Raw genomic sequence first — 15753 nt, 5'->3', positions numbered from 1 at the left:
TATACTTTTGTACTCATTCGACTCATGAATGTAATAAAATTTTTCTGGGAAGGAATTTCTTTCCATATCTCAAACTCCTGATTTGGATTGGAGTTATAGGAGAAGGAAGGAAATAGTAAGTAAGGACACATCTCCAAAGGCAAGAGAAACAAAAGATAAAATGAACTTGTGGGACTTTATCAAGATAAAAAGCTTCTGCACAGCCAAGGAAACAGTCAAAAAAACTAAGAGGCAGCCCACGGAATGGGAGAAGATATTTGCAAATGACACTACAGATAAAAGACTGGTGTCCAAGATCTACAAAGAACTTCTCAAACTCAATACGCGAGAAACAAATAAACAAATCATAAAATGGGCAGAAAATATGAACAGACACTTTTCCAATGATGACATACAAATGGCTAACAGACACATGAAAAAATGTTCAAAATCACTAGCCATTAGGGAAATTCAAATCAAAACCACACTAAGATACCACCTTAACGCCATTTAGAATGGGAAAAATTGACAAGGCAAGAAACAGCAATTGCTGGAGAGGATGTGGAGAAAGGGGATCCCTCCTACATTGTTGGTGGGAATGCAAGTTGATACAGCCACTCTGGAAAACAGTGTGGAGGTCCCTTAAAAAGTTAAAAATGGAGCTACCCTATGACCCAGACATTGCTCTACTGGGTATTTACCCCAAAGATACAGACGTAGTGAAGAGAAGGACTATATGCACCCCAATGTTCATAGCAGCATTGTCCACAATAGCTAAATCGTGGAAGGAACCAAGATGCCCTTCAGCAGATGACTGGATTAAGAAGATGTGATCCATATATACAATGGAATATTACTCAGCTATCAGAAAGAACGAGTTCTCAACATTTGCTGCAACATGGACGGCACTGGAGGAGATAATGCTAAGTGAAATAAGTCAAGCAGAGAAAGACAATTATCATATGATTTCTCTCCTCTATGGAACATAAGAACTAGGATGATCGGTAGGGGAAGAAAGGGATAAAGAAAGGGGGGGTAATCAGAAGGGGGAATGAAGCATGAGAGACTATGGACTATGAGAAACAAACTGAGGGCTTCAGAGGGGAGAGGGATGGGGGAATGGGATAGACCGGTGATGGGTAGTAAGGAGGGCACGTATTGCATGGTGCACTGGGTGTTATACACAACTAATGAATCATCGAACTTTACATCAGAAACCAGGGATGTACTGTATGGTGACTAACATAATACAAAAAACATTTAAAAAAGTGGGAGGATAAATGCCGAGAGGAGCCTGAGTCATGTGGAAGAGAGCTCGTGTGGGGAAGATGCGAGAGCCCCTTGAAGTGTGTGGTATCAGACTGTAGCCTATGAGAGAAGAGGGAAACTAGGATAGAGTAAAAATAGCAGCAGTTCATAGATGGAGGTGTGCTTTGTTTCCTCAGGAATGGAGAAGGAAATGCCAAGGAATTGGGGTAGTTGGAAAGAAGCAGAATAGGAGCTAGGCATAGGGAAAAAGATTTGGAAGAATACTGATTAAAATGGGGGGGAAATGTGAGGCTAGTAGACTGACCTTCCTGAATTCAAGTATTGATTCTTTTGCATTCCCTTTCCTCAGGAATAGAGGGAATTCTTCCAGTAAACATTTGGATGGCCGTGTAGCACGTCTATGTTAGTGTCCATTGCAGCGCATCAGTCAGTAAAGTATACTGAACTTCTCTGAAAAATTAGAGCTCCTCACTGGCTCTCGCATCTTCCCCACACGGGCTCTCTTCCACATGACTCAGGCTCCTCTCGGCATTTATTCTCCCATTTTTACTCCTTACATCATTACAATTTCCTTCCTTCTCCTATAACTCCGATCCAAATCGGGAGTTTGAGATATGGAAAGAAAGAAATTCCTTCCCAGAAAAATTATATGCCATTCAGGAGTCAAATGAGCACAAAGGTAACTGTGAGGGTATTATTTATGAACTTCTTTCAGTTTTGCACTTTAATTACTTTAATAATAAATCCTTTCATATGAACTATTTTAGGCCAACCTACCTTTCCTCCCTCCCTTCCTCCCTCCCTCCGTCTGTCTTTCTCTCTTTCTTTCTTTCTTTCTTTCTTTCTTTCTTTCTTTCTTTCTTTCTTTCTTTCTTTCTTTCTTTCTCACTCCCTCCTGTCTTCCTTTCTTTCTTTTCATGAGACTACCTTTTTGGTATGTTCCCAGTGTCAGAACTACAAGAACTGCTTTACAGGGCTATAAGGTTTTTTCCTGGGAGCTATTATCCGTGCTTTTCTCAATTAAACCCATAGCATATCAATAAAAGATTCATCTTCTACTGTTGACCCAATAGGGAGAGATGGTGGCAAAGGTCATCCACTCAGGCGGAACAGGTCCCTGAAAAATGACATACTGATGACACCCAGGCCAGGGTGTAGCTCTTAACCCTTGGAGTGGTTCACGGAGAAGATGCCTATTTTACCACTCAAAATGATTGTCTGTGTCAGTATAGTCTACTGAAAACTGTTTTTTCCTACTTTTAGATATGCCAGCTCACTTCTAAGAAAAGATTTCGCTGTGTGGTAAATATTGTGTTCAGTCAGCAATATTTAAAAACAAAACAAGCTAGTGTACAAAGTAGAGTTGTAGAACGTGAGAGCTGACAGGGACCTGATCACCTAATGAGTGATAACTGAGAACTGGGGCTCCTCACAGGCCAGAAGTCTGTCATATAAATAAGACATGAAATTACGTTGAAAGAAATATATCGATAAATGTCAATTAATATTTTTTAATTTTGTTCCTGGTCAGTTCATGCAGTTCTGTGTAATTACAGTGTTTCTGGTTTCACCCAGAGGGCAAGAATTTCCCTTTTTCCTCTTTATGTCCCTGGAGCCTAAGTATGTAGATACTTAGTAAAAAGTCTGTAAATGAAGAAGCAAATATGTATCTTACACTACGAAGAACATATGACTGATCTCATACCTGGTTATGTCATTATGACACTTGACATGTTTCTGTTTATAGTTTTTGTTACTCTCTCAGCAAAAAAATGGGTAAAGAGTAGAAAATATTAAAATTGACAAAGACTTATTAGAAAATAGACCAAATATTTCTAACTTTTAAAGTGATTCTTAAATCAGTGAGTTCTTGTATTAAAATTTGTATTTTTCGATCAGCCTGAAAATTTTCCTAATCAAAAATAGAAGTTTTGGAGCACCTGGGTGGCTCCGTCGGTTCAGCATCTGACTCTTGATTTTGGCTCAGGTCACGATCACAGGGTTGTGGGAGTGAGCCCTGCATTGGGCTCCACACTGTGGAGTCTGCTTAAGACTCAAAAAATAGTTTTATTTTGTAGAATTGTCATGGCCCAAGTTTCTGAGGTTTTGTTTTTGTTTTGTTTTACTCTTTTAATTGTGTATAGACTTGATCCTTTTAAGTCCAGAAACAAAATGTAGGATAGTCTCATAGTCATTTTTGATTCTGATGTTTCTAAGTTCTACCTTTTTTTCACCCCACATTTTTAGAATTGCCAATGCCACTCCCATCCCAGGAGACTTGCTTCGAGAAAATACAGATGAGGTATTTCCAGATGAACAGCTTAGTGATGGGGAGAATGGCATCCCTGTTGGTGTGTCACCAGATAAATTGCCTGGATCTTTGGGACACCCACGTCCCCAGGAGAAGGATGTCTGGGAAGAGATGGATGCCAACAGGAACAAGATAAAGCTTGGGATTTGTAAGGTGCGTATTTCTTGCATAGGAAGGGGTATCTTTCATAAGTGCTTAATATTTTTCTTCTGTTGCAAAGTATCATGATTCTTAATTTTGAATGAGAAATAGATAGACCGTTGTATTGCTAGTGATTTCTGTATTTTTGGTTGTAACGTCTTGGCTAATTTTGTCCATAGCACTCAGATATAGCCACTAAACATTAATTTTCACCTAGTATTTTGCGGAAAAGATGAAGGCATTTAAAAAAAATAACATTGAGACTAAAGGAAGAAACATCTATAGGTCAGAAGTTAATAGTCTTTCTAAATAATGTGATAAGACTCTGGGCCCCTTCTTTAGTGTGGACCTGTGGAACTAGGAGTACCCATTCTGAAAATTGTCTCAAGTGGAGGTGGGAAGTGAGGGCTAGAAATGGAAAGCATCGAACTGATCACGACCTGACAAAGTGCATGTTGAATAATTGACTTGATTTTTTCTTCCTTAGGATTGTAAGCAGTACCACTTGTAAGTATGGGGAGAGATACAGATTTCTGAATTAAATGGTTGATTTTTAGTACTCTTGGGCAGATTATCCCCAAATTTCTTTTTGATCTTACTGTCCTTGTCATTTCCATTTTCACAGAAGATAAGATGAAGATAAATGAGAATGGAAGGGCAGTGAACTACGGACCAGTTAGCTTTTGGTGCTTCTTATGATTTTATAAAGTTTTAGTTGGGATGGAAGCTAAATTTATAGGTGTAAAATGAGACTTTGGGCTCATACCTGCTAACATTATTGATAGAAGGTTGGCTAGTCATGCTTTATGAAATGTATCTTGAAAAAAATTTTCCATGATCAATTCTGAGGACTTGGCCTATCTTCCGAGAAGATATATACTATAATGTTAAACTGAATAATTGAAAAAATTAACAGTATATACATTCAGTCATGGGAGTCACTTTGTAAAAACATTCTTTGCATAGATGTGACATGCTGCACTTGGTCGGGCTATTGAAAAAGCCCTCTCTAGAATCCTCTTACCCTGTTTGTGGGAATGCAAACTGGTACAGCCACTCTGGAAAACAGTATGGAGGTTCCTCGTAAAGTTAAAAATAGAACTACTCTTTGACCCAGCAATTGCACTACTAGTTATTTATCCAAAGGATACAAACATAGTGATTTGAAGGGGCACATGCATCCTGATGTTTACAGCAGCAATGTCCACAATAGCCAAACTATGGAAAGAGCCCAGATGTCCATCGACAGATGAATGGATGAAGAAGATGTGGCACATATATACAATGGAATATTACTCAGCCATCAGAAAGAATGAAATCTTGCCATTTGCGATGACGTGGATAGAACTCTAGTTCTAGGGTATTATGCTAAGCAAAGTAAGTCAGTCAGAGAAAGACAAATACCAGATGATTTCACTGTTATGTGGAATTTAAGAAGCACAAGAGATGAACATAGAGGAAGGGAAGGAAAAATAAAATAAGATAAAAACAGAGAGGGGGCAAACTGTAGGAGACTCAACTATAAGAAACAAACTGAGGATTGCTGAGGATCCCAGGACCCTGAGATCATGACCTGAGCTGAAGGCAGACACTTAACTGACTGAGCCACCCAGGCACCCCAATTCCTTCCTTTTCGAAAACATTACTCAGATTATTAGTATTGTTGGTTGTTTTGTTGTTGTTGTTGTTGTTGCTTTTGTTGTTGTTTTGTCTTTTTGTGAGGTAGAGGGGGGGTGGGGAAGGTGCAGAGGGTGAGGGAGAGAGAAAATCTTAAGTAGGCTCCAAGCTCTGTGCAGAACCCTACATAGGGCTTGACTTCATGACCCTGAGATCAAGACCTGAGCCAAAACCAAGAGTTGGACACTTAACCAACTAAGCCACCTAGGTACCCAGTGTTGTTTTTTTTTATATCAGTGATGTTTGTCTGGATTTTTCAAAGATGTTTATCATATCCTTGCATTTTTGGAAGTCCTGGACTTTGTTCTTTCTTTCTGAAGTATTTCCATTAGAAGTTCCTTTAGTTGAGGTCTTTTGGGCAGACTCTTTCAATTTTTACTTAGTCATAAATGTATTTATTTTAGCATCATTCTTTGTGTGGGGGGGGGCAGCAAAGGAAGGTTTATTGAATGATAGCAAGGTGATAGTACAAAGCTCCCCGGGAGGGAGGGGACCTGAGAGGGTTGCCCGGGATCATTCATTAAAGAGAGTTTATACTAGATTTAGAGTTTTTGACTGACAGTTGTTTTTCCTCTGAGTTCAAGTCTGTTACTTTTAATTTTTTGTTCTTTGTAGGTGATACATTGCCCTCTGTCTTTGCTCCCCAGTTACTTTTTACTTTTCTCTTTGTCTTTGGTGGTCTGCATTTTAACTACAGTGTGCATAGGCTTACATTTTCATTTATCCTGCTTGGGATAGCTTATGTCTCCTGAATCTTTGAGTCATAGTTTCATATCATTTCTGGGAGATGTACAGCTATTCCCTACCAAAATATTGTCACTAATTCATTCTTTTTGTTCTCTTATCCTGGGACTCTGGGTAAACATATGCTTTTTCATTGTTATGTAATTTCTTAATCTTTTTTTTTCCATATTTCTCATCTCCTTGCTGTGCTTCATTCTAGGTAATTTCTTTTGCTATGTCTTCTAGTTCACTGATTAATAACTTCAGCTTTTTCTGGGTAATTTGATGTTTAACTTGTTGACTATTTAATATTAAATTCATCAGTTAAATCCAAATAATCCCTTGTTGATCTTTGTGATAGTGACCTTTACTTATTTAAACATTTTATACATAACTGTTCTGTATTCTGTATCTTAAAAAGTTTAATATCTGATGTCTTTGGGAGATCTTATTTTTAAAGATCTATTTATTTGAGAGACAGAGAGGAGGGAAGAGGCAGAAGCAGAGAGAAACCTCAGAAGGCTCCATGCTGAGCACAGAGCCCACTCGGGGCTGGATCTCATGACCCTGCGATCATGACCTGAGCTGAAACCAAGAGTCAGACGCTTAACTGACTCTCACCCCGGTGCCCCTGTGTTAGGGAGTTTTAAATGTTTTTCTAAAAGTTATTATTTCTGCTCTTAGTCATGGTGGCATGCCTTCTTGTGTGTTTGACTATCTAAAGATAGTGTTTTAGTCATAATTGATGGCAGTCTTGTAGACCTAAATTGGGGATTGGGAAGCCTTCCTTCACAGAAGATTGGCATCTGCTTCTGCTGGTAGCCAGAGTAGACCCCCAGTTTGATACCAGTTGGGCATCTTCTGAGGGTCTCTAATCAGAATAGACAGACCAGACTCCCCTCTCTCACCCCACTACTGGTTTAACTTCTCTGCTAAGTGTACCGCTGTGGGCATCTGTCCTTAGGCAGCCCCACCGCTCTGAGCTGCATCGTGTTCAGCCTCCTTCTGCTCTGCACGGCTCCTTGTTCTAGTTCCAGATTTTCTTGTTTTTGTTTGGTTTTTCACTTGTTTTTTAGAGAGGGAACAAGAGGGGATGTTCAGGCTTGGTGACCCATCCTACGTCTTGTGAGACCACTGGTGTCTCAAAGAAAATGTCCTTTCCAGATTTTATTTTAGTTTAGTGGAATGGAGTCCTGCAAGCATCTCATTAGACATAATACAGAAAGTTAAGGTAAACATTTTTAGACTAAAATAATACTGAACTGAGAATAAATTAAGAAAACTCATTTTATGAAGGGTTAGGAAACAAGTATGTAATGACGTTGACTATCCAAAATATCCCCATTTCTGCAAACACCTCCCAAGCATTTGCTTATATTATTTTGAAAGACTTCAGTGATTGCTACACATACAGTCACCTGAATGTTTTCCATGGTTTTCTTTATATTTTGTTTAGGCCGCTACTGAAGAAGAGAACAGCCATGGTCAAGTAAACGGCGTTCTGAATGCTCCAAGCCTTGGTTCACCAATTCGTGTCCGCTCAGAGATTACTCAGCCAGACAGAGATATTCCATTGGTGCGGAAGTTACGTTCCATCCACAGCTTTGAGCTGGAAAAACGTCTGACACTGGAGCCAAAGCCAGATACGGACAAGTTTCTTGAGACCTGGTATAAAATAATTTTTCTTTTTCTTTAAAGCTACTAAGATGATATAATTACCATCATCATCATCATGAATTTCTATTACATAGTCTTTGAAATAAGAAATTTTTGCATTTTTGTAGTACTGATTTGATCAAGTTCTCATCTCCATCCATGTTTTTAATTATCATTGTGATTCTTAGTGTGAATTCTCCTATAAAATTGTTACAAGTTCTGTAACATAACCTTTGGCTTTGGGAGCTGGGCAGTGGGAGCTGGTTAACTTCATGATACCGGATACAAGTTAAATGAACATTTTGAACTTACTGTGTTTGTAAGGGAGCTCTTTTACTGGAATGAGAAGATGCAGTGTAGAGTTGGAGAGCACATGATAAAGAAGGTATGATACAGGAAGGAGGGGAGTATGTGAAGGAGGGAAACAAGTACTTTATACACAAGGGACAGGCAATTCGATTCACTTTAATGAAGGCCCTTTATGAGTAAGTACTGTAGGAAAAATAGACATGAATAAGCTTATCATTCTTCCTAGAAAGAAGGAAAGGTGGAACTTTAGAGAACTATACCTAGATAATAACTATAGTTCATGTTTATAAGTCCCATTATCCCCAAATTTTGATAACAGAAGACAGAAATGAAACTTTAAAAAGAATTTGGGGTGTACTTATGAATTATAGAAGGCTACAGTAATATTAAGAGCTGATGACTAGTGATAGTCACACACCCTTCAATGTACATCCCTGGTGGCTACTACTGGGAATGAAATTGTAGGTTAGAAGGACTGCGTATTTGGCTCACACGGTGGTTACTGTGTCCAAAGATAATTCAGCCTAATCTAATCTAGCTTCCATTTTTGACAGTTCTTCATATATGTGTATTCTTCCGTCCATGGTAATGATTCAGCCTCACAGCTACGTGATAGAAGCTTCTGTCTGTACACTGATACAATCGAAAGGATGGATTTGAGTTGGGACAGTTGCTTAAACATTTCGAGTTGTGGCTAAGATTAGGAATAATTATATAAATGCAATAGGCACAAAAGCTTAGTTTGGTAAAGAATTAGTTTAATAAAAGAATGGAACTAAAAAGAGAGTCCCTGCTGTGGGAGGAGCTGAGAAATAAGACAGAGTTGAGAAAACAGAAGTAATGAACTCAGGCCAGAACCTGGAATGAAGAGGAAACCACTGAAGGAATTGAAGCACCTAATTACAGACTTGGAAAGGGAAAAACATACTGCTTAAACTGCTTCCCTGAAGGTGAGATCAGCTCGTAGAACCAAGTACAGCCAAATGGTCACATCATTAATGCCTGCCCCTCAGCCAGCAGAGAGATTCGTATACGGTGTCAATTGCCTTCTAATCCACCCAAACTGACAATATATGTTGAAGCTTCCCCGTGCCACCCCCCCCCCCCGCCCCCGCACCGGGCACCACTGTGTACGTAGTGGGCCGGCCAGCTTGAGCAGCCGTCGGGGCTTTTCTTCTTAACAGTCTGCCTTTGGAGTTTACTCGCATGAGTGTACATTTACATACATCTCCGAAGACAAAACACACGAAAGTATTTGCCTGGAGTCTCCATTTCCTTCCCTATGCTAGCTTCTTCATTTCCTTTTATAGGGCTTCTGGTGAGGCAGAATCCCCTTGGCTCAGTTCTGCCTCAGTCCCGCAGAAAAGGCAGAGGGCAGTGTGATTGGATTGGCAAAGAAAAGGTCAAAAAGAGTTCCCATAAGTCAGCCTGATTAGGCTTCTCCCCTGCCCCGCAGCGGGAGAGCCATCTTCCCCCGTGGGTTCCATCTTCCAAAACCGAGTTATGACAGGTGGAGAAGAACATTATCAGCCTGTGAAACTTCCCTTATGCTTTATTTATATATTATTCCCTCATCTGTATGTGAATATTCGTTCTGCATAGAGCTTATAGGTTATGTAATAAATATTTTCCTAGGGCAATTGAGTAACTTCTGTCTGTTTTTTTTAAGCCTGGAGAAAATGCAGAAAGATTCCAGTGGAGGAAAGGAATCTGTTCTCCCTGCTCTGCTTCATAAGCCTTGTGTTCCTACCGTGTCCCGTACGGACCACATCTGGCACTATGATGAAGAATATCTTCCAGATGCTTCTAAGCCTGCCTCTGCCAACACCCCTGAACAGGCAGATGGCGGTGCCAGCAATGGATTTATAGCAGTTAACTTGAGCTCCTGCAAACAGGAGGTTGATTCCAAAGAATGGGTGATTGTGGACAAGGAGCAGGACCTTCGAGATTTTAGGACAAATGAGGCTTTAGGCCATAAAACAACTGGAAGCCCTTCTGATGAGGAGCCTGAAGTACTTCAAGTCCTAGAGGAATCGCCTCAAGATGAGAAGCTCCTACTGGGTCCTTGGGCAGAAAGCGATCAATTAAAGAAAGAACCCTCAGGTGTGGTCTTAGCACTTTCTGGGGAGTGCCCTGCCACTGCTGCTTCAGAACAGTATACAGATAGGCTCGAACTCCAGGCTGGAGCTGCTAGTCAGTTTATTACAGTGACACCCACAAGCCCAATGGAGGCGCAAGCAGAAGGACCCCTTACAGCGGTAAGAGATTTGTTCTGATTATTTTTCGCTGTTACCCACTCAAGGTGCTGTTAAAAAAGAACGAACAGTTGATCAACTAAGATGGTTCAGCAGATGCCTAAGTTTGGCAGACGGGGATAGGGAGTGATGTCTGGACTAAGTTCTATAGTCATCATCCAGCATGAAATTTCTTTTTTTTTTTTTTTTTAAAGATTTTATTTATTTATGTGACAGAGAGACAGCCAGTGAGAGAGGGAACACAGCAGGGGAGTGAGAGAGGAAGAAGCAGGCTCCCAGCGGAGGAGCCCGATGTGGGACTCGATCCCGGAATGCCGGGATCACGCCCTGAGCCGAAGGCAGACGCTTTAACGACTGCGCTACCCAGGCGCCCCAGCATGAAATTTCTTGAAACAAGTGAGCTTTCCTGTCAGGATAGCAACTCAACACATGAAGTGTCATTATAACCTAATTTCAGAATAACATCTGTAATTAGACCACAAGAGCTGTCTATTTATGTGTTTAGATATGACTTTAACTTTAATTCTAGAGATTTTGAATCTCTGCGTTATAAATCTGGTGAGGAAGGCATATGTGGTTTATACTTCATAGGGTACACTTGGCTAGGCTTGATTCTCTTTGTTGCTTTTTTTGTAATCTTCGCACAGAAATTCGTCATATTTTACATTACTCTTAAACAGTAGTTTTCCAGCTTTGATGTCCATTGTTTAAAATACAGAGTTCCAGCCTCTCTTCCAGAACTCCTACTTCAATAGGTTTGGGACAGAGTGAGTCCAGGAGTCTGCATCTTTTTTTTCTTTTAAATGATTTTTTATTATATTATATTAGTCACCATACAGCAGGAGTCTGCATCTTAACAAGTAGCTGAAAGCAGTTGTGATAAAGGTCTTCTGCAAAGGAACATTTTGAAGAAACTGCCCTCTTTACTCTCAGTTTGGGCATTCAGCTGGACACGCCTGTTACCCTGTTATTGTCAGTGAGCAGTGATGCCTTACGACTGTGAGCAGCAGGAGCCCCGGAAAAGCCAAACATGTAGGCAGTAAGGACCCGTGTGCACAGATCTTGGGCACCAGCCTGAGGACAGGTACATCTCTCCTTACATGGGTGGAAGTATCAGATTTCCTTAAATTCCCTAATCATCTAGAAGCCATCTCTTCCAACACTGTTCCCCAAGCTGAAAAGTTTTTTATTAGAACATAATTCCAAATGCAGGTGTGAAACAGTGAGGAAAGATGGGCTTCAACACAGGAAAATAAATGCCTGCATCATTCTTCATCAGAGTTAGTCTTTTCTTCTTTTCCAGTTACACAGGTTGTTCACTGAATAAAGTGGCCTAGCCAAGGGAGCAAGTAGAGGCTGAAATCTAGCCCAGACGTTGCTGACCAAACTGTGGTCCTTGTTTGGGTCTGTTTCCTCTTTGGGGAGCATCCTTTTTCAAATTGTGCCTGGTAACCTGTGGACTAGAGGCAGATCCAGCCACCTCCCTCCCTTCCCCTTTACCCCCTTTTCCTCCCGCCTTTCCTCTTTCCTTCTTTCTTTCCCTCTTCCCACATTCAGTCTCTTCTTTTCTTCGACTCTGCTCTGTGCACTTACCGCCACTCAGGCATTTTTCTCACCGCATTCTGGTGCGCTTCCCTTCAAAGAGGCTTTCTAAAGCCTTGGCTCCGCTTCTCGTATTTTTTGCCTTCTCCCACAGTAGTGTTTTATCCACAAAGATTGTTCTCATGGTTCTCTTACACTGTCTGCAGCATTTTCTCTGTCAAGTTATTGAAAGACTTGTATTCATATATTTGATACTCTAAGTTTGACCTTATTTTCAGATATCTTTAAATAAAAGCATTTTTCTTAACTGAAGGTCTCTAAAGAAATAACAGCTACATCACGTGTATACTTATATCTAAGGTAATAAACCTACCATTTCCTTCCCTTGGGTGGGGATTAGCTTAAAAATATATTTATCTTGATTCTCTTCTTACTTAAATTCAGAGTTTACTTTTGCAAAGCAAACATTATAATATCCCCCTCATTTACTACAGACATATTATGTAGGGAGTACTGCCAGTTAGCCTCTCCATATCTCTTGCAACTCTGATTTTATGTTCTAGCTTGGATGATATGCTAAACCATATTACTGGGCTATCGGAATATTTTAAATTAAGACAAATTCTGATGGGAAACACTTTGTTAGTTCTTATCTTTTTCACTCAGGCTTGTTTCTCTTTTACGAAGGGAAGGTATACTGATGTCTTAAAATATGTAAGAACTATAAAAATGGGCAAAGCAAAAGTTTATCTATATTGCAGGCATAGTTGGCATAATAAACTAACCAATGAGAATGCTAGCACCCTCTAGTTCTCTTTCTTAGTGCGGATTTATGAGCCTTCGTTAGGACTTCCCGTATCCCTGCACATGAAACCGCTGGTTATCAAATAGCATGTGTAAACTTTCTAGATCATTTATTTTGAAAGATGGATAAATTTGCTAGATTGGAAAGAAATTGGTTTGGGGCTGTGTTGGAAATTAAATTTTTTTCCTTGGGTAAACAGTGTTGAAATTGGCTAAACAACATGGATTTACAGGGAGTAAATAAGACCAACCTTTGGCTTACAGGAGAAATATGAAAGTATGTTTGGATTGGAAAATGAAGAGACAGAATTAAGCTAGCATAAATGAACAAGGGTAGAGAAGAAAAAGAAGAGAAAATGAACTGCTTCCAAAAGAAGTCCAACTACTGGTCCAGAATGGAGGGATCTGTAGGGAAGAAGGTGACCAGTTTTATGTGACATTGGGTAGTCACTGTTGGTAGGGAGAAGGTTGGATTTGAAAAGTAGTGTAGAAGTGGAAGAGGCTTTTCTTACCAAGTGTCAAGGCAGATTGTACCACGTGGTCTCTTGGTTCTAGATGGTCATTTAGAAAGCCCGCGCTTCCCTTGAATGGTACCTGTGGAAGCACGATAAATGTGACTGGGGAATAAAAATACCACCAAAACGTTACCTGTTGCTGTGTAACAAATTACCCCAAATGTAGCAGCTTTAAACAACACAGTTACTTCACCCTGTTTCTGAGGGTTAGAAATGCAGGAGCGGCTCAATCTGATGGTTCTGGCTCAGGGTCTCTCATGAGGTTGCTGTCAAGCCGTCAGCCAGGATTGAAATCATTGTAAGGTTCAACCGGGGTGGGAAGATCCACTTCCAGGCACACTCAGTGGCTGTTGGCAGGCCTCGGTTCCTCAGTAGCTGTTGGCCAGAGGCTTCGGTTCCTCACCGCGTGGGCCTCTCCATTCTTGACACGGCAGCTGGCTTTCCCAGAGAGTGAGGAGAGGAAGAGACAGAGATGGGGGTGGGGTGTGGTGGTAGCGTGAATAAGCCTCCACCATGATGGAAGCCGTAGTTTCTTTCATAACCTAATGTCAGAAGCGGCATAGCAGCACTTCTGTTGTATTCCGTTGGTCACTCAGACCAGCTCTGCTACAGTGCGGGAGGGACTGTGCAAGGGGATGAATACCAGGAGGCAGAGGTCCCTGGGGACCGTTTAGAGACTGGCTACCCTATCATCTTACATTTCCATTTCATTGAGTACTTTCATATTTGATCCTAACAACAGCCGTGTGGAGCAAGCGGAGGGAATGTTCTCGTTTTTTGCACTGATGACACCAAGCCATGGGACAGTGAGATGGTCTGTAAAGAGGCAGATGGCTAGTGGAGTAGACTCTCTGTTCTGTTCCTCACACCAGGGGATTATCAACATACTGAAGGAATTTTCTCATTGGCTTGTTTCTTAGACATTGAGAAGGAGAAAGGGAGTATGCAACAATGCACACATTGGGAGCAGGACAGAAAGAAAGGGAGTCACGTAACTTTTTGTGTGATCTGTCCGGTAGTCAGCACCTATTAAGAGGATTCCTCAAACTCTGTTTACAGGAGTACCAATACCAGTCCTGCAAAAATCAGATCAGCAGTGATTGTATTGCCTTAATTCTGTTCTTTTCATTCCTTCAGTTCTATTCAGTGTCTCCTAAGTTCCAGGCTTTACTATACCCCCAGGATCATCGGTTGGTACCACCCTACCAGGGTGGCACCGAAGGCGTATGTCTAACAGTTACCTTAAACAACACAAAGTGATTCTGGTGGAGCTGGGTACACAAATGAGGATGAACACGGGTCTGCCTAGGACCTAGGAGTGCGATATTGGGGGTTTTTATTGTTGAAACTTCTAAATTTTTTTTTTTACCATGAAAACTGAAATTTTGAAAATATACTACTTTCATAATTGGGGAGGAAATAAAAATTAAAAATCTTTTTCTGGGAAGATTAAGGTGCACTTCAAAAGTAAGAGGACTCTGAAGGATGAATTAGTTTGCTGGAGAGAGATGCAGGGGTGTCAGGCAAGGAACACAGCACGTGCAGAGACACAGAGGCTTAAAGCAACAGTGTTCAGAGTATTTAAATAAGTGGTCCCGAATCTAAGTGCCCTTTCCTTAGGACAAAGGAAAAAGGCTGAAGATGAGCTACAGAAGGTAAGGTGATAAAGGGCATTGGCCTGCTCTGCTGAGATGTGTGCGCTGTGGGACAAGAAACTGCCAAGATCGAGGGAGGGGAATAACATGCCGTTTGGGAGCCGAGTGGGGGAAGATGGGCTGGGGCAGCAGCCAGTGAGGAGGCTTTGGCATTAATCCAAGCAAATAGATGAGAGATTGAACGGTGAAAATTGCAGTGAGAACTTGGGAGACATTTTAGTGGTACAGCTTATTTGAAATAGTAGTTTCATGTGGCTTTCCAATGAAATGTGTTCCACTGACTGTTTGGAGCCCTTGTATAAACTAGAGGGACTATATGGAAGCTCATGGAGCTACTGAGAGCTTCCACTGAAAAAAGGAATGATCCATGTAAGGTATTAATAATATACTTTAATCATGTGAAAAGGTAAAGACTTTCTGGAATAATTGCGCCTATTAACTTGAAATGGATTTTGCAGGAGAAATCTGCATTGACTGCGTGTACCTTGACTGGGGAGTGGCCACATGTCCTCTGTCTGACCATGGATACCTGTTTTTTTTTTTTAATGATTTTTTAATTATATTATGTTAGTCACCATACAGTACATCCCCGGTTTCCGATGTAAGGTTCGATGATTCATTAGTTGTGTATAACACCCAGTGCACCATGCAGTATGTGCCCTCCTTACTGCCCATCACCAGTCTATCCCATTCCCCCACCCTCCTCCCCTCTGAGGCCCTCAGTTTGTTTCTCATAGTCCATAGTCTCTCATTCTTCATTCCCCCTTCTGATTACCCCCCCTTTCTTTATCCCTTTCTTCCCCTTCCGATCATCCTAGTTCTTATGTTCCATAGATGAGAGAAATCATATGATAGTTGTCTTTCTCTGCTTGACTTATTTCACTTAGCATTATCTCCTCCAGTGCCTTCCATGTTGT

At 40.9% G+C, this 15753-nt stretch overlaps 1 protein-coding gene across 5 annotated transcripts in view; it reads left to right on the top strand.

Moving 5' to 3' along the window:
• TTBK2 (tau tubulin kinase 2) overlaps positions 1-15753 on the top strand; it is a 134035-nt gene that overhangs the window by 101880 nt on the left and 16402 nt on the right. For all 5 annotated transcript variants that reach the window (XM_045771667.2, XM_045771673.2, XM_045771688.2 and 2 more), the window contains 3 exons: positions 3496-3712; positions 7557-7768; positions 9735-10323. In XM_045771667.2, the coding sequence (XP_045627623.2) occupies positions 3496-3712; positions 7557-7768; positions 9735-10323 (1018 nt within the window). The remainder of the gene's footprint in view (positions 1-3495; positions 3713-7556; positions 7769-9734; positions 10324-15753) is intronic.

This window comes from Ursus americanus, chromosome 36 (genome assembly GCF_024610735.1).
Source record: "Ursus americanus isolate L20-20 chromosome 36, mUrsAme1.1.p, whole genome shotgun sequence".
In the NCBI taxonomy this organism is placed as follows: domain Eukaryota; kingdom Metazoa; phylum Chordata; class Mammalia; order Carnivora; family Ursidae; genus Ursus; species Ursus americanus.
This window is presented reverse-complemented; position numbering and strand designations above follow the sequence as displayed.